Source organism: Phocoena phocoena, chromosome 2 (assembly GCF_963924675.1).
Source record: "Phocoena phocoena chromosome 2, mPhoPho1.1, whole genome shotgun sequence".
NCBI lineage: Eukaryota > Metazoa > Chordata > Mammalia > Artiodactyla > Phocoenidae > Phocoena > Phocoena phocoena.
In genome coordinates, this window is record NC_089220.1 from 45,709,878 (window position 1) to 45,731,010 (window position 21,133).

The following is a 21,133-nucleotide window of genomic DNA, read 5'->3' on the forward strand; positions in this document are numbered from 1 at the left end:
ATCTGTGAGAGCAGTGCCTGAGTTTGACGTGCTAGCACAGCTCACTGGGAAAAGGGGCCTGGACAAAGTGTGGGCTGACACACTGTGCTTCGGGGGGGCCAGATCCACCCTGACTGGTCATCTTTCTTAGAGGATTAGGTTCTGGTTACGGATGAGATTTTCGATACCCCCAGGCCCTCCCCTCAACCCCTGGGGACAATAGGTCTTGGGCTGATCAGGAGTCAGGGCTACATATAGATGTAGTGACTGTTCAAGGGACAAAACCAAGGTACTTTCACAGGAGTTTGGTCCCTTTTTCTGTTCCCCTGGGCCGCCATTCTCATTAGCTTGGAGAGTATGAGTTGATTGTACCCATCTGTGCTCCTTCTGGATTCCTGGCTCAAACCCATTGCAGCCTCTTCCGAGCCAGTACGCTATATAGATATTCATCCCCCTTCAATAAATGCAATTAAATCTCTTTTTGGGAGGGACTGCTAGGGGGAGTCCTGAAAACTTTACTACAGGAGTAACCTTTTCTCTAGGATTGAACATTCCATTACAAAGATGGCTGACAAAGAGCTACAGCTCTACTGATAAAAACTGCAGGGCTTACCTGGTGGTGCAGTGGTTGAGAGTCTGCCTGCCGATGCAGGGGACACGGGTTCGTGCCCCGGTCCGGGAGGATCCCACATGCCGCGGAGCTGCTGGGCCCGTGAGCTGTGGCCGCTGAGCCTGCGCGTCCGGAGCCTGTGCTCCGTGATGGGAGAGGCCAGAACAGTGAGAGGCCCGCGTACCGCAAAAAAAAAAAAAAAAATTGCTAACTAACCCCGTTTTGGGCACCGTGCTGAGCCCTTTATGGTCCCTCTAATCTCACAACTCTCTTATCTCCCCTCATTCCACACATTTCAAAAGTGAGGCTCAACTTTTCTCTTGTACACTATCCTCTCCTCTCAGAATACCGAGATAGAGCTCACCTGGGTTATGGGAGTTTAACTGCAGGAGGAACTTCATTTAATGTCTCGGCTTACGAGGCATTTCTTCACTTTTCCAGGGATCATTTTGGATCTTGTCAGTCTCTTGAGCAGCTTGAGCCTGGTGGAAAGGCAGTCACCGGATGGTCACTGTCACAATGTTAAGCTGTGGTTGCCTCAGAGGAATCTCAGGTTGCTAGGTTTTGGTGGTAATAACCTCTGTGTCCTATGTTTTATTTTGTCTTTCCCTTTCTTTCTTTCTTTTATTTTTTGGACTAGAGTTTTAACTACACAAACCTTGAGTGTCATAGGCCAAAACCCAAACCAAACCCAAGGCTCAGAGAGGTTAAGTAACTTGCTCAAGATCACACAGCCAGAGAACGCTGGAGCCGAATTCAAACCCAGGTTTGTCTCTCCAACCATATGCTTAACTGACACATTATTTAGAATTTATATTAATGTATATTATATATCTTACTGGAATTAGAAGTATTAAAATAAGATTCAAGCCATGTGTATTGAAAACCCCAAGGCTCCAAGGAGGCTACTGTTTATGCTGTGGTTAAGGGGTAAAATATGATTTCAAAGGCACTGAGGGTGGAGAGCAAGCTATAAACAGTACCACCTGCAAGGTTAGAGTTTTTATTTAGAAACATGCCCCTAAGTCAGGTGATACATTTATTGGTTACTCTGGGCACAGATCAAGCTGCATAAAATTTTACACCTCTCTCCCTACCTTTTTGTTAAAAAAAAGTAGCTCATGGTTGGAAGACACAGTTTTCATAGAATGGTCAGGGGGGAACAGTTTACAGGGATGTCAGGCTTATTCTTCCTGGCTGGCTTATGTCTAAGATTCAGTTCTTGTTTTCTAATCGATCATATTGACGAAAATGAAAAAAGACACACACCAGTGTTACAAAACCTTGTATTAATCATTTCCCTTCACTTTCAATATAACGTTGATATGAAATATAGCCATGATTCTTAGTTACATGGGAGGAAATGAGTAATAAATACATTGTAGCAAGTTTAAACCACAAGGGTGTTTCACTGGTAACATTTGAAAACTGTACACTTGCAAAGAACAGCTTCTTCAAACATTAGTATATCTGTATATCAGTAAAGCTTTTACATGTAACAAACATGCTATTTCCATATATGACAAATTTAAAAAATATGCATTGCTTGGCAACATGAACTAGGCAAAAATAGTTCTTTGTTCACTAACTTTATACAGGAAAACAGGACGAAAGGCATGCATGTACAATAGGGATGTCTGCATGGGGCATGCAACAAAAGAAAGCTTTTTAAAAGTCAGCTTACATTAGGCATAAATACATGAGGGTTATATATTAATAAGGGAGGAAGTCTTCTGTTTGACATTATTAACATTCCTGTTTTCTTCCTATTCCTCCCAGAGGAATACACATTCACCTTTAAGTAAAGATAAAGGAATTACAAAAAAATAAAACTCACTTTGCAAACATCTCTGATGACTTGTAAAACAAAAAAATCAACATTAGTGTTATCACAGCCCCATGTGCAAATTATCCTTCCCCAGGGCCTTCTTGTAACAGGCACACCTGAACGCCTTGGTTAGGCTGCTTCCCTGCACCCAAGCTGGGGCCACCTGCCCAAGACATCCCCAGAGGGCCACCGAGATGGGGGCTGCTTTCTCCTCCCCTCGCTGCCCTTCTGGTCGTGTGCCTATGCATTCAACCCAGCTCAGCCCCCAGGCTAGGCTCTCAGGGAGATCCCGGTTCCAGAGGGGGAACGTGCATCTACAAACCTTGCACTGGCAGTAGCTACAAGAGGGGCAGAAGAACAGAAGACCCGGAGAAGGCTCCCATTCCGTAAAAGGCAGCCAACGACACCTCAAAAGAAAACCTTGTTTCCCTCAGTGTCTCTTCAAATGAATGGGAGAGGGGGCCCAGCTCTAGCTCCAATCCCGAGTACCAAAAAGGGACCGTCAATACACAGCATTGGAGAGCTTGGTGCAAACAGCTGCCCTCTTCAGGGCATTGATTTTGCTTGCTGGCCCTTGGTTTAAAAAGTGAAACTCAAAAAGCATGTGGAAAACAAAACAAAACATATCAGCAGCAATGTTTCATTTCTTGTACACAGTTCATGTGTGTCTTCCTACTGTTTCTGGTAAGAAACCACTATGAATAAAAAGCACCAATAAAACATCATACATGATAACAATATCGTAGAACACCACTGTCCCTGGGACAATGTAGAGATGTCAAATACACACTGCTTAAATCAGAACAAGGGGAGAAAAAAAACCCATGTAGTGAAATAGATTTTACTCTGAGATTTTTAATGTTTACTATTTACTTAATATAAAACAGTTGCATTTGGGGGTCAATGGGTAAATACAAAAAAAGGCACTGCCGCTTTATTACTAAATATCCGACTTCACAGCCTTCTATGCACGCAACTGTTTGATTTTTTTTTTTTTTAATAAATAAAGTTCTTTTGCTTTAGGAGTTTTAGATTGAGCTGTATACCTGCAGTCAACACAGGACTCAAAAGGTGTTGGGTGTCCCCAACAAGGTGGGGACAGGCGCCTAAAATTTATCAGAACAGTCAACTTAAAAAAAAATGAAAACACTAAGAGCAGAACACAACTAAGTAGATAAATCTATACACAGTCAATGAAAAATAAGCTTTTCTCTTAAAAAAAGAATTATGTTGTTATTAATAACAGACTTTATCATGGTTACCAGCCATAGCAAGTTAATAAGTAACATATCCAAAATAATATCTCTAATAATCAGATAACCATTGTTTCTATATTCAGTGAAGGAATAAATAGAAATTCAGATTTGCAAATACTTTAAGGTCTTCATCCTTTTAAAGGATTCATGCTAATGTGATTGTGTTCACAATCTGTTTTCTGAACAACCCGAGTGTTTATGGATATACGTGTTTTGCAGCAGATCTGAATGCTTTTTAATTTCTCCACAAGATGTGTTATACCATTGTTTTTTTCTTCCATTAACGTTCTTAGCATCCAAAAAACACCTTCGCAAACCCTCTGGTCTTGCCTTTGGCCTTCAACATCTTTGACTTGTCCTTCCTGGCTCACACGATTGTCCATCCCAACACATTCCCCAAGTAACCCTAAGCTTGCTTAGAAAAGGGGAGTGGAGGATGAATGTTAATGGCACTTGGTTAAAAAATATCAACTTAAAAGTGCTGCCTCTTTCTGCAAATGAATTTGCATCTTTAGAACGTGGTCACCCATGGAGAGCCCCCCCCTTTTTATAAAATGCAGTGCAGGATGTTGTGGATTCAATGTTCTTTGCTTGCTAAAGGCTCTCTGTGGTTAAGATGTTCCCACATTTTAGACCTTAAGAAGACTTTGCAAGCTTCACAACATCCAAGGCTGTGCTGGGTGTACATTTTCAATCTTGAAGGTAGAAGAAAGCTGTTTGGATTTCATTAAGGCCTTTTAAATTGTATTTACTTCGTTATTTTAAAACATAACCCCAAGCAAACGCAGTGATTTTCATGGTCTGATCTCTTTAATTTCGACTCTGACTTTGCTAAAAAAACAAACCCCCAAAATGGTACCAGACACCCATTCAATAAACAGGCCTCCTACCATCTCCCTGATCTCGCCTCTGGCTGAGCTGTCACACTATCATTTACACAACCCAATTTTCCAGCGCAGAGCACAGCTCCTCTTGGATTTCCTCTAATACCCTCTATTGCATCAAATTCCAAACGTAGTCTTTCTTGCCCTTAAGAAATAGAGCTATTACTTTTTGGTAGCGTAGTTTGTTAATCTCTCACCATGTTAAGTAGTAGTTTTGTCTCCCTTCCATGCGGGTGGATAAATCAGCCGACAACACAGCAAATCCCTGACGTACGTGATAGAATCATCATTTCCATCATGAAATCGACCTTTCTCACATCTTCTTCCACTGCCCACCTGGGACGTCTCCCCGCAGCTCTCTCTGCCACTTGCTGACGGACCGTTTATACACTGTTGCCGGACCTTGCTCTTTTCCTCCTCTTCCTCAGCGGTGAGCGAGCCAAGGGGCTGCAGCCCCCAGGCTGGGGTTCCTGCCAGCAACCCCCCCAAAAGCGGCCTTTTGAGCTTATTATCTGGGTATTAAGGCCTCTTGCTAGGGAAAAATATCCATCCTTGCCTTTTCTCCTCCAGTGAAACTTGTACCCACGTGTGTGTGTGTGTGTGTGTGTGTGTGTGTGTGTGTGTGTGTGTGTGTGTGTGTGTGTGTGTAGCGAGGCCAGGAGTGATAGGATGACACCCTATGGTAGGGTGGGGAGAAAGAGGTTCTCCGGGTGAGAAGCAAATCCAGCGTAGAAAGGGCAGCAGGATTCCTTTAGACTCCCTAGGTGACTGCGCGCAATCCCATAACCGATCACATGGTGGCGCCCTGCCCAGTGCTCCGCCCACTCCAGCCACATCCTCAACTCCACCTACACACTTCTCCTACCCACAGGTGGGAGACACAACTCAGGCCTACGCGACAGCTCCGTCTTCCCGAGAAGCAGAGCTTGGCAGCCATTTAAAAAGACAACCCTGCTGCTATTATAAAAATAGAGGGAAAAAATGAATCCATAGCAACAAATCCTTTACAAAAACCATAGTATGAAGAAAAGTTCTATCCCAACTCTTTACACATTATGTACCCTTTAAAATTGTTATGTAAACAATACACAAATCAAAGTTTATCTGAAATTTTGTTGGAGGGAATTTCTCCCTTCCTGCCCCCGTTGCCATGTGGACTTCTTCTGCGGCTGGATTTCAAGCAGGGGCCTCAGGGAATCCAATCAGGGGAGACATAAAAGAGCGAGCCGCCGTTGTGCTTTGGTCGCAGGCATCCGTGCTTTCCTCCCGGGGCCTGACTCTGAAGGCAGGCTTCTGAGAAGGCTCCCAAGGGCTGGGGCTTCTGCCTCCCTCCCAAGTCTCTCATCTCTTTCCAAGCGGTACCCTCTTTTTTTTTCCCCCTCATTTCCATCCAAGAAGCCACTTGCATTCCCTCCACCCGTTCCCAGTCCTATGTTTCCCTTAGAGATCCCTCCCCGTGCCCCACACCAAGCCATCCCACGACAGAAACAAATGACGAAATAACCAGTCCCAGGTCTACTGATAAGTTTACAAGGACGACCTACGCTCTCACAAAATCAAAATGGGAGAGGGACCAGGGGAAAAGAAATGGCTGCAAAGTATCTTGGAGGATTCTGTGCAACCCTGAAGACGGCTGACACTGGACCCACAGCAGTCGGTTTCACGGCCAGCGCGGTCACTGTCATCTTCAACTCTAGATTGTGGAGGTCCGGTCAGCCCCGTCTGGGAGAGAAAGGAGGACACAATGGGCACAGGTGAGCAAAGCAATTCCATTCATGCCCGCCGATTCCAGCGTCATGCATGTCGGACCTCCCGGTCTCTGAGGACAGATAAGGGTTAAATTCATCCATCCATCCATTCACTCATTCTTCACATACCCACCCACTCAACATAGCTATTTTTGCCAGGAGCCATACTGAGCCTGGAAACCAAGATGAAAAGACCTAATCCTCACACTTAGTCCAAGTATATACATATCCTAGATAGGACACGGACATGTAAACTGACAATGACACATGAGGGATGGTTGCTGTAATGGAGTATGCACCAGGCACAGCAGGAACAAGGGGGAAGGAGTGTTTAGGTTGCCCTTGGAAGTCAAGGATGGTTTCACAGAGAAAGAAAATGACTTTGTAGATGGTCTGGTAGGAGAAGAAAGGAGGAGGCAGGAGAGTATTAGGGTGGGGAGGGCACACAGCTCATGTACAGGCGTGACGCTGCTCATCAAATGGTGGGCCTGGGGGCGGGCTGGAGGTTTAGGATGAAGGACAGGAGGAGAGGCAGGAGATACGGCAGAGAGCCAGCTAGGTTTTGCAATACACATGCAGGTGGACCTGTCCAGCTCATGTCCCTTTCTTTGGGAGCATCTCCCTTTCCCCCTGAGTCCCTGCTGAAAGGCCAGGGATGAGTGGTGGTGACTGTGATCTCTGATCACAGCTGAGCAGACCAGGGGGATGCAGCTGACCCAAACTGATCCAGATTCTCTGTCTCAAGAATCTGATCGGGGGCAGAGACACCAGGGTGAGATTTTTTTTTGGCACCTGGAACTGAAAGATCCAGTGGACATGGAAGAGTGCTGAGGCCAGCCAGCACATGCCATGTCGGTGTTATGGAGAATCGGTGAAACCAGGCTATAAAGAAAGTGGGGGACATGACTGTCAGAGAGGAGAGGCCATGAGTAAGCCAGACCACAGAGGGAGCCGACGGCTGCCCAACCCCTTTTCACATGGGACTGTGGGAGAGTCCCCAGAATCAGACCATAAGGGCCTTGTGTACTATTAACAGGAGCTTGGACATAAGTAACTGGGGAGTTATTAGTGGTAGAGTAACCAGATTTGACTTCAGAATGGTGAATCAGTTAAGAGGTCCCTACAATGGTCCATGCTAGAGTTTCTCCCGTGAGCAGAGAGAGGCATGGATTAGTCATAGGAGGTAGAAATGACTATGTTCAGTGACCCCTAAATGAAGGCCAGGATGGGATGCAGGATGCCTCCCTGGTTTCGCTGACGTCCACATGTCAGTAGATGTGTCTTGGTCTAAACCTCCACATCACAAGGCCCGTCTAGCAGAGGTGCGTCTAGATGCAGTGGGGCAGAGCTCAGGTGGCCAACTGTTCCAGGGAAAGCTGGAGGACCTAAGTGATACAGGGGAGCACTGAGCCCACTGCAGGGGTCTCCTGGCCACCTCGTGGGTGGTGCCAGGCTGGCATCTTGCCAGCAGGGACTTGGAGGGAGAATGTTTCTTTCATTCAGATTTTTAATGAGATCACTGTCGGTCCACATAAGAAAGAGCACCCTGTTTCTGAGTTTGCCCCTAAGGTAACATTTTGCAAAAGTATAGTATAGTATTACCACCAAGATAGTGACATTCATGTAATCTACCCATCTTACAGACTTTCCCAGTTTTACTTGTACTCGTGTGTGTGTGTGTGTGTGTGTGTGTGTGTAAAGTTCTACATGATTTTTTGAGAGATTTTATAGAAGGGAAGCAAATGGCCCCTGAGAGCATCTGTTGTTTCAGATTATCAATCCTAGAGGTCCCCAGATGTGAACGAATCACCTCTTCCCGCCTTCCACGCATGTCAACCGTAGCCTCTTGAGTGGTGGCTCAGCAGTGGTAACTGGCTGTGGGAGAACAGTGAGTGTGTGTATGTGTGCACACACACGTGTGGGTGGGGTGAGGGTGCAGAGGCCACCCCCTCGTCTGTAGAAGCGCAGTGCACACTCTTGCTGGGCCTCAACTCGTCCATTCATTAATGTCAACCTTTCATAGTTGTTGAAGTGAGGAGCTGAAAACAAGAAAATCTCAACTAACCCAAGCCCCAAGTTGCATTTTCACAGAATTCTCACCCTATACCTCATCCTCCAAGGGTGATGGTCGGTATTCACCTGCAGGGAAATGACCAGTAGGTTAAGTCCAGACGCACCATTTACCGTTGTGCGGGTCGTGCACTGCACAACTCAAAGGGGCACCATTCACCTGCAACCATCATAGGTTTTATAATTACTATGGCAAATTTCAAATGAAAGGCAGAATAATGTCTTGAGAAAGTGGAACCTTTTCCCGATTTGCACTTGTATCGGCTATAAGTGGAGCTTTAAGTCCCAAGAAGAAGTGAGGAGAGAAGGTGAGAAAGAATGACGACGGGATCAGGTGAAGCACAAACCCCAGAACATCCGAGGATGGACCGTGCATTCCTCTTTATGGTTTGATTCACTATGGACGCCATTCTGCTGGGCGGAGCCTCACAGACTCATTCTGCTGGCACTGAGTCTCCCTGAACACCTGGGGCCACCAGTCAGGAGAAAGCCCAGCAGAGCCGGATGAAAGTCTTAAATAAAGACTCACAAACCAAGATGGCAGAGGCGACCCACCCCCTGGGCTTCCTCACCGGTTCTGTCGGAGGGGCCTGGGGAGAGAAAAGAAGAGATGGATAGGGAAGGCTAGGATAGGAAGATGGATGGGAAAAGTAGCTTCGACCAACACCCAGAGGGTAGCAGTTACTGGAGGAGACTGAAAGAGCAGAGATGCCAGCACAAAAGGATGGGCCCCAAGGCTTGGGGCCCGGGGAGCAGCCCCTTTAGAATGGCCATCCTGGGATGTGGTGTCCTAGGAACTTGGACACCTCTCCCCCTCTTTTCTTTTTTTGTTTTTCGGTACACGGGCCTCTCACTGTTGTGGCCTCTCCCGTTGCGGAGCACAGGCTCTGGACGCGCAGGCTCAGCGGCCATGGCTCACGGGCCCAGCCGCTCCGCGGCATGTGGGATCCTCCCGGACCGGGGCACGAACCCGAGTCCCCTGCATCGGCAGGCGGACTCTCAACCACTGCACCACCAGGGAAGCCCTCCCCCTCTTTCCTTGAGATACAAGCAGAGGAGCATCTTTTCCTACTCTGCTTTCCTCTCCCTGGTCATTCGTCCTCGTGTAAGATAACTTCCCTCACTGGCAGAAGTTCTGTTCCCAGCAAAGTCATCTGGCACCTGGCGGGGGTCGGCCAGCAGAAAGGTCCTGTCACAGTGGGAGGGCACACCGCTGCCACCGCACCCAACTGGGCCACCCTGAACCTAATTTGCCTTCCCTGCTCAGGAAACTGCTTATGAGGCCTCCCACCAAAGAGGATTATTGAGAAAAAACACAGCAATAAAAAGGCTTAGGAGATTAACAAGATGAAAACATTAGCAAAAAAACCAGTTCACAGATGTTTCCTGTAAAAAATAGAAGAACAGGCTAAAAATGAAGTCTTTCAATGAAGACCTCCCTTTAATAAAGAGCATTTGGCATTACTGCTCTTAATGATGACGATGATGTTAGCACTTAGCAGGTTGATAAGAGCTTCCAACACACCAATTACCTGAGATCTGTCAAGCCCGGGGGGGAGGTCAGTCCTCCTGGCTGACTCTCACAGGCAATGCAGGACTCAGTGGAGTCACCCTGCAAGCCAGCGCCTGTCAGGTGTCAGGTGGGAGGGCACCTGGGCTGCCTACAGGGGGCTGAGCGCTCAGGTCCGGAGGCCTTCCATTTAGGACAAAATTGAGATATAATTTGCACACCACAAATGTCACCCTTTTAAAGTGTACAGTTCGGTGGTTTCGAGCATATTCACAAGGGCTGAGGAGCCATCACCACCATCGAGTTCCAGACTATTTTGTCACCCCCGAAAGGAATCTGGTGCCCATTAGCAGCCACTCTCCATTCCCACCGCCCTCCAAACCCTGGCAGCCGCTGATCTGCCTTCTGTCTCTGTAGGTTTGCCTATTCTGGACGTGTCACATTAAGGGAATCATACACGGTGTGGCGTTTTGTGTCTGGCTTTTTCACCCATTAGCATAATGCTTTCACAGATCAGCCATGTAACAGTACTTCATTCCTTTCCAAGGCTGAATGACATTCCACTGTGTGGCGATAGTGCATCTTGTCCATCCATATTCATCTGCTGATGGACCTTTGGGCTGTTTCCCATTACTCCTCAGGGGATGTCAGGGTGCTGACCCAATCGCCTCGGTTACCTGGAGAAGAGGAGCTGGTGGCACCACACGCGGAGGTACCAGGAGTGAACCAGTGGTGCTGCAAAGCTTCTAAGATCTGAACTGAATGCCCAAGGGAGAGAGTGGTGTTTGCAAATGGGGTTCCCCGGAACCCCCACGGGGGGTCACGGAGGGAGCTGTGCACCCCACCATCTGTCTGCTCAGCAGCCCTGGGAGGCCTTCAGCTAGCTCCCTTCTGATACGGAGCGGAGGCTTTCTCCAGGCTATGGAGAACCTTGCATGGGTGAGGTCAGGTGGGTGCAGTCCCGGCCTGTACTCTGCTCCACACAGAGCATTTACCTTTGTCCTATTTGGTTTCAGGATAAGCCTGTGTTTGTAGAGACTGAAAATCTAAACACCCCTGGTCAGGAGGACAAAGCTCTCTGGAGCAGTGGCTTATGACAGCATTTCTTTCTGCTGCTGCTGGGCTAGCACAAATTGTGCCTCTCCGTGTACCCGTCTCTGGCTCTGCGGTGGGTGAGCACGTCCAGACCGGACAGGGCTGTCGGGAAGGGTCACGGGAGGCCTGTCTCAATCTCCATGACTCACAGCCTCCCTGGAGGTTGGCAGGAAGGGGCGGACGTCTCTCCTCTGTCTGCCAAACATCCCCAGGGCTGGCAGTGAGTCCAGGCCAGAGGAAGGCACCCGCTTAGTACCAGGAGGGCACTGAAGGCCTCCCAGGGCTGTTGTGACGATGCAGGGCTGCAGACCAAACACACAGTGGGACGACCCAGCTGCTTCTGGGAGCTCCTCCAGGGGCTGCAGCCCTGCACACCACTGGCGCATCCAACTAGACCGTCCCTGTCACACTGCGAAGGACGCCTCGGACTGCTTGGGGCTCTGGGCGTCGTGGAAGCCATTGGAACGGGGAGATGTAAAAACAAGGAGGGATTTTGGTTTCAGAAATTCTATTTTTAGAGCAAGTTGGGATACGCTTGGACCGGACTGGGGGATCTAGTGCCGAGAAGGAAGGAATCCAGTGCTGTGGGGGAATGTTTCCACTAAAAGCCACGTCTTGTGTTCCTGGCTCCTCCAGCGCCCGCACTGGGCTAGGACAGCTGCGGGTCTGGGATTCCAGTGTGCCCTGGGGGGTGGAGCCTCTGGGGAAAGAGGGCAGCCTCAGTCTCCGGGGCCCCGAGGCACCTCCCAGAGAAGGAGGAGCAAGGGCGCTGGCGGACACTGTGTATGGCGAGGCTTGACGAGGGTTCGACAGCACCCTGCAGCCACTCTCCCTCTCCCTCCCTGTCCCCTGCCTCCTCGGCCTGCGCCCTTCCCTCTCTCCCGAGCTGTGGAGGATGGCACGTGGCTGGGGGTTCTCCCGGGTGTGCAGTGCCATGCGGGAAGGATGCACTCACCTCCCAGGGCGTGCTCGGTCATACTGAGGCACAAGGACTCCAGCCTGTTGTTGATGTCAGGTTCAGTCACGGGAAGCTGGAATTCTGCAAGGGACAAAGGGTTCCGTTGGTGACAGGGGCTCTGAGAGCAAGGAGGAAGTAGGCATGGTGTCGCTGGCTCCACCTGCCAGGGTGAGGGTTTGGAGTGCCTCCCTGGGAGGACTCGGGGAGCGGGAGAGACCAACAGGGCCGGCGTGGAGGGTGAGCTGGACTCGGGTTCAACCAACCTCTGAGTCTGTTAGACACACTGAGTCCACTGCAGCTGGAAAAAAATTGGTGACTAAAAATAGCTGTCATGGTCACAGTCTGCCAGGCCTCTGCTCAGACCCCTCCAGCGGCTTCCCATCGGAGTAAAAGCCAACCCCTTGCCATGGCCTGCAAGGCCCCGAAGACCTAGCCTCGTGTTACCTCTCTGCCTTCGTACAGCAACCCCTTCCTTCACTCCCTACCAGGCCCTTTTCTACCCCAGGGCCTTTGCACTGCTGTTCCCTCTGCCCAGAATGCTGGTCCCTGGACATTTCCATGGCTCACTCTCTGCCTGCTGTCACGTCTCTGGCTCTACCGTCTCCTTGGAAAGGACTTTCTGTTCATTGTATGTGAACAGAATTTTTCCACCCCATCCCTTTTCTCTGCTTTATTTTTCTTCATCGCCATCACCAACACCTGACATGTGTGTATTTGTCAGCTCCTCCCGGTTGAGTGTTTGCTTCATTGGAGCAGGACTTGGCTTTGCTCCCTGTGCCTAGAACTGGGGCCTGATGCATTTCTGCTTCATTACAAGGAGCAGGAAAGGGAAACCACAGCCTGGCAAGAGCCTCTTCTGAGTCCAAGACCCTGCTGGGTGTCCAGTTCTCAAGTGGGGCTCCCAGAGGCTAAGTGACTTGTCAAGTCTAGCCAGCTGACACGGAGCTGGGACAGGAAGCCACATGGGTCTCACCCAGAGCTGCTGCTCCACTGCATACTGCATGCCTGCCATGCCTGTCAACACTCTCCAACTCCAAGCACTGGGAAGCAAGGGCTGAGACGTCTGTTCTGAGGGTTCCCGCTACCCAGGACAAAACTGTGCATTCTAACCACAAAGCCCCCTCTACCATGTGGACCCTCCCAATCTCTCCTCCAAGGGGGAGGCACCCCTGAGCCTCCTCTGTCGTGCTAGGGCTCACCGTCAGCACCTCCCCCAACCTCCCTATCCCGTGGAACTCTTGAACATCCTTAACTAGTTTGGAAGTGCCTTGCAGACAGCGACGATGCTCTCAGATTTCTCTGACTCTCCCATGATACCCAGCCATGGCCTTCTGCACACCTCATTACCTGTCTATGGAGTGATGAAAAAGATGGAAATAGAAGGAAACTGACAGCTACTGTGAAACTCGGACAGAACTGTGAAATCCTATGGGAGAGGGCAGAAAAAATCAGCAGTGGGGTATGTTCTGAGTGCCTGGGGGAGTCTCAGCGTTGCCACTGCCTTCCTGTGTGACCCTGGGAAGCTGTTCCCTTCTTTGGGCCTTAGCTCTTCTATCTGTAAAGTGGGGAAAGGATCCTGAGGCCCAAAGTGCTGGCCATTTCCTGGCTCCTTCGCATCTCCACTAGGGGGCGCTTGGGGCCGGAGCGGGGGTAGGGAATGAAAAATGAGGTTGATGGTTTGGTGGGAGGGGAAGTTGAAACGAATGGCTGAACCAAAGTATTTGTTTTCCTCGAGGAGCTATATATTTCAGCCTTCCCTGCAATCTGTGTTCCCCATCACCAGCTAATTCTGAGGCAGATGTCGTTTCCGTTATTTAAAATTCTCAAAGAGAAGGCTGGCAAAAGAGATCGATATGAACACTGGGGAGCAGATAAGGTTCTTTCTGACACCAGTTCCAGCATCGCTGGGTCTGAAAGACAACTGTGCCAGTTCATGAGCAGACAGAGGACAACTGGGCTTCTAGGGAAGCTGGTTTCCCCACACCCCCATCCACCACTGCTCTGAGTAGGGTCGGGCAATTAAACAACCCAGAGGGAAGAGTATTTTAGTATTTTCATCCATTCATGTGAAAATCATATGCATGCAAAAATTAGCAGCCTTCAGGGTGTGAAATCTATAAAATAGAAACACAATTTTATATATAGCCAGTTAGCAAATAAAAAAAAAAAAAAACCCCAGCAGTTACAGCCATCCATATGCTCATTGTAAAATTTAGTTTACTCTCTAGCACTCCCCTTTAAACAAACACTGTGGAGAGATTTGGATAAATAAAGATGCTCGACATTTGGAGAGAAGTGTTTCAGCTGCAGGATTTCTTGCCAACACGCAGCAAAATGGCATTTTCCAAGCCTGGGATTGCGTGTTCCAAAAAAAGGGGGGCTGAGAAATGTGGGGCTCTCTGCTCCAGAATCTCCAAACCCTAGTGGCTGCTCTTTTAGGTTGAAAGTCGGCACGCTTGCTTTTTATCCTCCAGCTCTTCCCTCTGTTGCACGGGGGAGTCGTGACTCCTAACCACTCTCAGAGCAGCTTTGAAAAATTCTAAGTCTTGGGAGAAGCCCGTATGTTCACACTCCAGAGTTTCCTAATAGTGTGACTTTTTAATTGTGTATTTGATAAAAACAGGTCCGTGGCATCTCCCTGCACACAGGAGACAGAGGGACACCAGACGGGTGAAGAGCAGCTTCCATCTCAGCTGTAAGCCCTCAGCCACGGGTGGCTTGGTGGGCAGAGCTCTCCATGCCCCGACTAAGCGTGTGGGCAGCTCCTGCCCACAGGTCCACTTGGACCACAGACCAACTCTTGTCCTTGCTTCTGCTCAGCCTGGGGGCTCATCGCGTTTATCCTGGGCCCCCAGCTGTAACAGACCAGGCAGGTGTAGTTTCGAGTCTTCGGGAGGGCAAAAAGGATAGACTCTGAGCCTTCTGTCCTGTTGCCTGAGCAGGGCTGTTTCCTTAGCTCAGATGGCATCTCTGAGTACGAGGGATTCTTCCCCTCCCCATCAGACCCTTCCAGTATTTAGGATGTATTTGAGGATCCCCAGTTCTAGGATGCCCAAAGTCTAGGCTGATGTGGGACTTTCAAATTGTGCCTTTTCAGAAGTCCCACAAGAACAGGGACTGCTGTTCAGGCCCAGGGTCAAGAGGATTCCGGAAGGAAGCAGCGCCCATCCCTAAGGAGGTGTTGCTGCAGGGTCCACCTGGCCTGAAGTGTCCTTCTGCCTCTCTCTCCAAGTCCCTGAGGCTGAGGTAAAGAGGCCAGTGTTCTTAGGACTTTAGAATAAGCAGCAGGTTGGGGCATTCTAGGAAAAACCTTGAGAATCCCACTTTGCCAATGACAGCTGAGGCCACTCTGCTGAGTAAACCAGGAGGGCTTTGAGTCTGGTTGAGTGAGAAGTGGGTTGCTGGAAGGCGAGAAATGAGGAAAGTCAGTCTCTTGAGGAAGGGGCAGGGAATGCAGAAGTGGGAGCTACACAACTGTGATGAGGGGAGGAAGGAAGATAAAGGGAAGGCGGGAACCAAGAGGAAAGGGGGAGAATGGTGTCAAAAGGAAAAGAGATCAGTGCGGGCAGGGAAATGGGCCAATGCGGCCGTGCAGAGCTGGTAGTGGTGGGCAGGCGGCAGGGAACACAGGTACGCAGTCGCTCCCTGAATCTGCTGTGGGGAACGGAGCTCTTCTCTGGGGACCTCACTCCTAGACCTGCAGAACTAAGCGCTGCGGAAATCCTATGGGACCCACATTTTCACAAAAAATGATGAGCAGACTATGGTACACGACACTATTGTACCATCTTGCCTCAAGTCGGTCTCTCTGAATTTGGCTCTCAGAAGCAGTGGGGCACAGACCCAGCTGGGTTCTTGGCTGTGATAGAACTGATTCATTTGCCCATCTCCCTGCCCATCCTCTGTCAGTCCTGAGCAGGGCTGTTTGCCTTGGATTACTAGAAGGAGGGAGCAAATGTTGATCAGGTACTCTAAGTGGGTCCCTGCTCTGGCCTCTGCTTCTGCAGGGCAGCCCCTTCCGTCCCCTCAGCAGAGCCAGTGCACTGACGGCACTCCCCCTCTCCCCTCTTTCTAAAGGCAGTTCTCTGGAAGCAGTCTGAAACTCACTCACACTAAGGAGAAAGCAATGATAACAGCTTTGTGCACTATGCTCCCAGGTATTCTAATGATGGAAGGACAGTTATGAGCCGCTGCATAGGGGAGGTTTGCGATGGAGAACAGATATGTCACATCATGAAATGCTGCCAGGTAAGGCACTGCCTTACCCATCTCACATCTGGGTGGTCCAGCACCAAAGGTAGTTTGCACATGGTTTTGTGCATGGGAAGGATGAGGTCCCCTGTGAGGCTGCCCCATCTACCTTTCTCCATGCTTTTCCTTTGAAGTCAGCTGCTGGCCCCCTCTGCCCTTTCCCGTCAGGCCCTCTAGGTGGCGAGGAGCTTCCGTGGCCTCCTAGTGTCACGCCAGGGCTGCTCTGAGATCCTCTCTGATCCCAAGGGTGGCGGAGCCCAGGTCAGCAGGGTCTGCTTCCAAGATAAGGTGTCATTCTGCGAGCAGTTTCCAAACTAATTTTCCAGTTGGGAAAACACCCTACCTCTCGGAGAAACATGACCCCTCTCTCCAGGCGCCACCCTGATTTTGAGCTTGTCACTCCCTGGTGATGGTATCAGACCCTGTCCTCCTCTCCGGGAGGACCAGCTTCATGTTTCTTACTCATCCCACAGGCCAGCAAGAGGCAACAATCACCAATGGCTCTCCTGGCTTGTCCTGGGAAACATTTTAAATCTGTCCACATGGGAATGAAGTGGAGAACCACCCCTCCTGCCCTGGCCTCCAAGGGGCCCACGGATTCTGTAGGTCCAGGAAAGAAAGAAGTGTCTCGCAAATTCAAGCAAGGTGACTGATGAATTGATATACAACTTGGAGGCTGGTTCTAGCCCCCAGGCTTTTCTTTATTCTTTGGAGACATTCCATCATCTTGATGGGATTATTTGAAGTTTATAGAATCCAAACTTCCTTATTGTAGTCTTCAAGATTTGCTCAGATGGGTCAAAATGGGTGCTTTGAAGACATCTAATGGCCAGGAGGAAACCACTATGTTGGAATGTAGCACAGTTTTCTGAGTATCTAATTTTGGGTTGGTCGCACATCTCTATTCCGCTTTGCCTTCACAATTACTACTGCTTGTGTAAAGATGAAAGCCGCTTTCTGCCGTCCTGATTTCTGCCTACCTGATGTGAGGCTTATGGTCTAGTCCCAGCCCCTGGCCCTCAGGCCCTAGATGCAAAGGCTGAGGAGGAACTTTCTGCGCCCATGCGGGGACTTTCTGCAGCCTGCTTTCCCTTTAGCCAGGGATCCTGGGTCACAGCTATGCCCTGCCTTGCCCTTCATGGCCATGTCTCAGGAATAGCCACCCCACGTGGGCCAAGGGTGCCGGGCAGGACTTAGGAGTGGCTTCTGCTGAGCCCTAACCAGGGTATTTGCAGTCAGGAAATATGGAGCAGTCCTGTCCCCGGGCCGTGGTTACCAGAAATGCCTTGCCTCATCAGGGCCTTGCTGGAAGTGGGTTTGTCATGCTCGGGTGAGAGGTTAATTAAAACAGCAACAATAACCCAAGGGTTCTAAGTCCAGTATGTGAAGAACATTATTGAGAGACTTGCAGATAACTACCAGGAAAACTGAAAACAGTTGGAAGTGCTGCTTCTGGAGATGGGACTGTGGGCTGGGAGGGGAGGGCAAGGGGGAGTCATCTTCTCTTATAAGCTGTTTGGTAGTATTTGATTCTTTAACTATGGGAACAAGAGGCTTCACGGGAAGAGGGTAGAGACAATCTCAGGGTCATAGCTGACCTGAGCATAAGCCAACTGTTCAGCGTTGCTGTATAAGAGCAGAGGGGAAACAGTGCAGGTGGAGGATTCAGACCAACAGACCCAAATGGTTCTTCTCCCAGGGATGGCCCAGCTCTTCCTGGTGGGCCTGGTCTGCCCAATTAAGATGGGGGACAAAGAGGGTGACTGAGGACTTGGAAGAGAGCTGCAGGGAGGAAAAAAGAGGTAGGAAACAATGGAGAAGTCTACAGGTATGTTAGGATTGGAAGAGAGTGGTCGGCTACGCGAGGGCTCCCGTGAGGTTGCACGGTGGCTGGGCTGCAGTCCTGGGGCTGAGGTCAGGGTGAACTATTTATTTAAGGTGAAAGGTCTCGTGCCCAGGATGTCTTCAAGTCTTGTCCAGATTCTCTTTTTACTGGGAATGGATTATACATAATTCTACATGAAAACAGAGGCTGGGACTAAATGACCCAGGGAGAAGGCCTTCACAACCCCCGAATTTTTATCAAGTATTTCTTCCTGGGAAGAAAGACAGCAAGTATCAAAATGAAGAAAAGGAGCTTTAAAACAGAAGTGCCTCTCCCGTTGGGGAGCACAGGCTCCGGACGCACAGGCTCAGCGGCCATGGCTCACGGGCCCAGCCGCTCCGCGGCACGTGGGATCTTCCCGGACCGGGGCACGAACCCATGTCCGCTAGCATCGGCAGGTGGACTCTCAACCACTGCGTCACCAGGGAAGCCCGTCAAGAAGCAACTTTAAACCAGCATCTGGACTCTGTGGACGTCCCGTCCTTTCCTGACATACCTTATGCCCTGGTGGCTCCCTGCTATCGGCACCCGCCCTTCTCCTTGGTGGCCTCTCCTCCTCCAGCCTGCCTTCCCTTCACTCCTCCATGCTTAGCCCTGTCTGACGCCCCTGCTCAAAATCTTTTACCGATTCCTCACTGAGAGCAGCTGGAGTCTGAGCTCCTCGGCCTTGGATTCAGCATCCCACCTTTGGCTGCAGTCTTTCCAGCTCCCTTGGTCTACTTGCCGCTACTTCAGCCTAACCCCTCTGCCGAGCCGCCGTGGGACTCGATACCCTTGCAGTCTTGCTCTCTTAGCTCCTTCTGCTTGCAACTCCACGCTCCTCTTTCCATCTTTTCACCCTCTGCTCCCTGAAGCTCACCTATGACTCTAAGAAGCTTCCTTGCCCACCCAGGCCACAGTGACATTTCCCCTCAAACTCCTGTAAGACATGGTACAGAGCACGTCTACCCAGGGTGAGGACCTTCTTCCAGGTGCGACCCATGTAGTAATTGCTTGCGGGGCTTTGCATTACTCATGGAGTCTAAGAGGTCACTGTCTGCACAGAAGAAGGTGCAGGCATCTGTTGGCTGCATGTAATTCTGGCTACTCTGTTTGAGGAGGAGTGGGCAAAGGCGAAATTGACATGAGGTGCACCAAGCTGCTCTTTAACCAAGTAAAGGGAAGATGGCTGGATCAGCGGTCACGTGTGCAAGGAACTCCCAAACCAGGCGGAGGTCTCTCAGCATCTGCACTGTCAAGTTTTCTTTCTCTGTCTCACTATCTGCACATCCCCCCACGTATATACCAACGGCACACACACTACGCATGAAACCCCTCCCAACTCCCCCCTGAAAACCCCCCAGTAATATCCCCGGGTTCATCAATCTAGAAATATAACTAGGATCAAAAATACCCCCAACAGATCACAACCAACTCGAGCTCCGTGTGCTGGCTCCCCGCCAACCAGCCGCTATTCATGCTGGCAAGACACGGTTTAAAAAAGGAAAGGCTTCTATAAGCTCAAAAGAATGCACGGTGACAGTTGAGGCTAAGCACTTTCTGCCTGGGTTCACTGGGGCATCTATTTTGGCGACCTGACCTCCCCGAGAGGAGAGCGAGGGATGGAGGGCCGGGCCCTACCTGGCTGCTGGAACATCAGCATATTCTGTGGTGAAGTGTGCACAGGCAGCGAGCGGGTCCTTTGGACTGAGCTGTGGGTGCGGCTTGGCATGCTGTTGCTGCCCCCGGGGTTGGCGAACCAGAGGTTCTAGGGAGAAACACGAAAGCAGAACCCATTAGTCCGGACACCTGGGGTGGGGGGGCCCAGCCAGAATCCAGGAGGCAAGTACCCTGGGAGGACTCTCTGCTAACTTCTGGGAAAGGGCTTATAGGCCAGCGCAATCCATCTGCTTATTCAGAGAGAGGGGCTTTAGATTCCGTTCAGTCCCCCCCTTCCCCCCCACCCCCCGGCGAAACGTCCTCAGCCCCAGGCTCCTCTCTAAGCCTCAACTTAATCTGGACACCAATCTCCCTTGCTAGCTCCAAAACTCTTTTTATCCCTTCTGTTGCCTTTGCTTTTCCTATCACTTTTCTAGGAAATGGGGGGAGTTCTATAAATGTCTGCCACGAAGAGCACAAACTATTTCAGGGCTCTCAGTTGATTTTCTCTCTGAGATTCTTACAATTTACTACAAAGCAAGGAGGAGAAAAAAGAACCTCTCAGCTGGCAAAGAGCTGGCACAACTCAGCTTGTGTGTTTATTATTACGCGGGTGTCCTAGCAGTGATTTCCTCTTGCACCCATCTGGGGGCTTCCCACAATGGTCAGAGAGTGGGGCTTTTTCCTACCCTGTGCTGTTTCCCTAGGGGGAGTGAATCCTGCCTGTCTTGCCAGGAACTGTTTCCTGTTTTGTAAATCAAGCTCTCATCCCTTAGTTTCTCATGACAACCCAGAACCTCAGACTCACTTGGTGTCCCTCTAAACCCAGCCCCGACCTGCAGAGTCCCCACAAAGCAGGGGCTACACAGGTGGGAGGCGCTGGGTGGGAGGGTGGGAGTACTGGGACGAGGACCCAGGGGACAGAGGTTGTGGCTCTATATCCCACGGCGAGAATCTCTGGGCAGCCTGGCCTTGACCGCCTGAGAATGTTTCAATTCTCCCTCTGACAGCCTTTCTCAGGCTCCTTCCTGTGGGTTCTCCGCCACAGCTGGGACCACGACAAAGGAGCTATTTGCCTCAGATAAAAAGGCTAAGAAAGCCCTCAGATGCTCTGGAAGCCAAATTTGGAAGGCAGTGGGATCTGCTGGGGCAGGTCAAGGATCAAGGCAAAGAAGAAATAGGTCTTGCATTTCTTCCTAAAGGCCCCCCGTGTGCAGGGCCCCCAAGGTTAAAGCGGTCGTGGGGCAGCCTAAACAAAATCCCCACGGAGCCAGTTGCTGCCGTGGCCTCGCTTTGTCTTCCCGAGAAACAGTGCAAACAATCTCTGAGCCACGGGGACAACTGTCCTCAGTCTAGCCCCCCTGGGCCTCTCCTCTCGCCTTGGGGTTGTCTGGGGGGACGTCCGGAGCCTCAGGCCCCGA

The 21,133-nt window shown here is 50.2% G+C and overlaps 1 protein-coding gene across 3 annotated transcripts in view; it reads right to left on the bottom strand.

Annotated features, from left to right (window-relative positions):
* Positions 1–6,250: 6,250 nt before the first annotated feature.
* Positions 6,251–21,133, bottom strand: part of SAMD4A (sterile alpha motif domain containing 4A) — a 229,014-nt gene continuing 214,131 nt past the window's right edge. For 2 of the 3 annotated variants that reach the window (XM_065871208.1, XM_065871207.1), the window contains 3 exons: positions 19,695–19,821; positions 11,936–12,019; positions 6,251–6,279 (listed from right to left, as the gene is read on the bottom strand). In XM_065871208.1, coding sequence (XP_065727280.1) covers positions 6,251–6,279; positions 11,936–12,019; positions 19,695–19,821 — 240 coding nt within the window. Of the gene's footprint in view, positions 6,280–11,935; positions 12,020–12,123; positions 12,237–13,275; positions 13,286–19,694; positions 19,822–21,133 lie in introns of all 3 variants that reach the window. The other variant, XM_065871210.1, reaches the window with a different exon arrangement.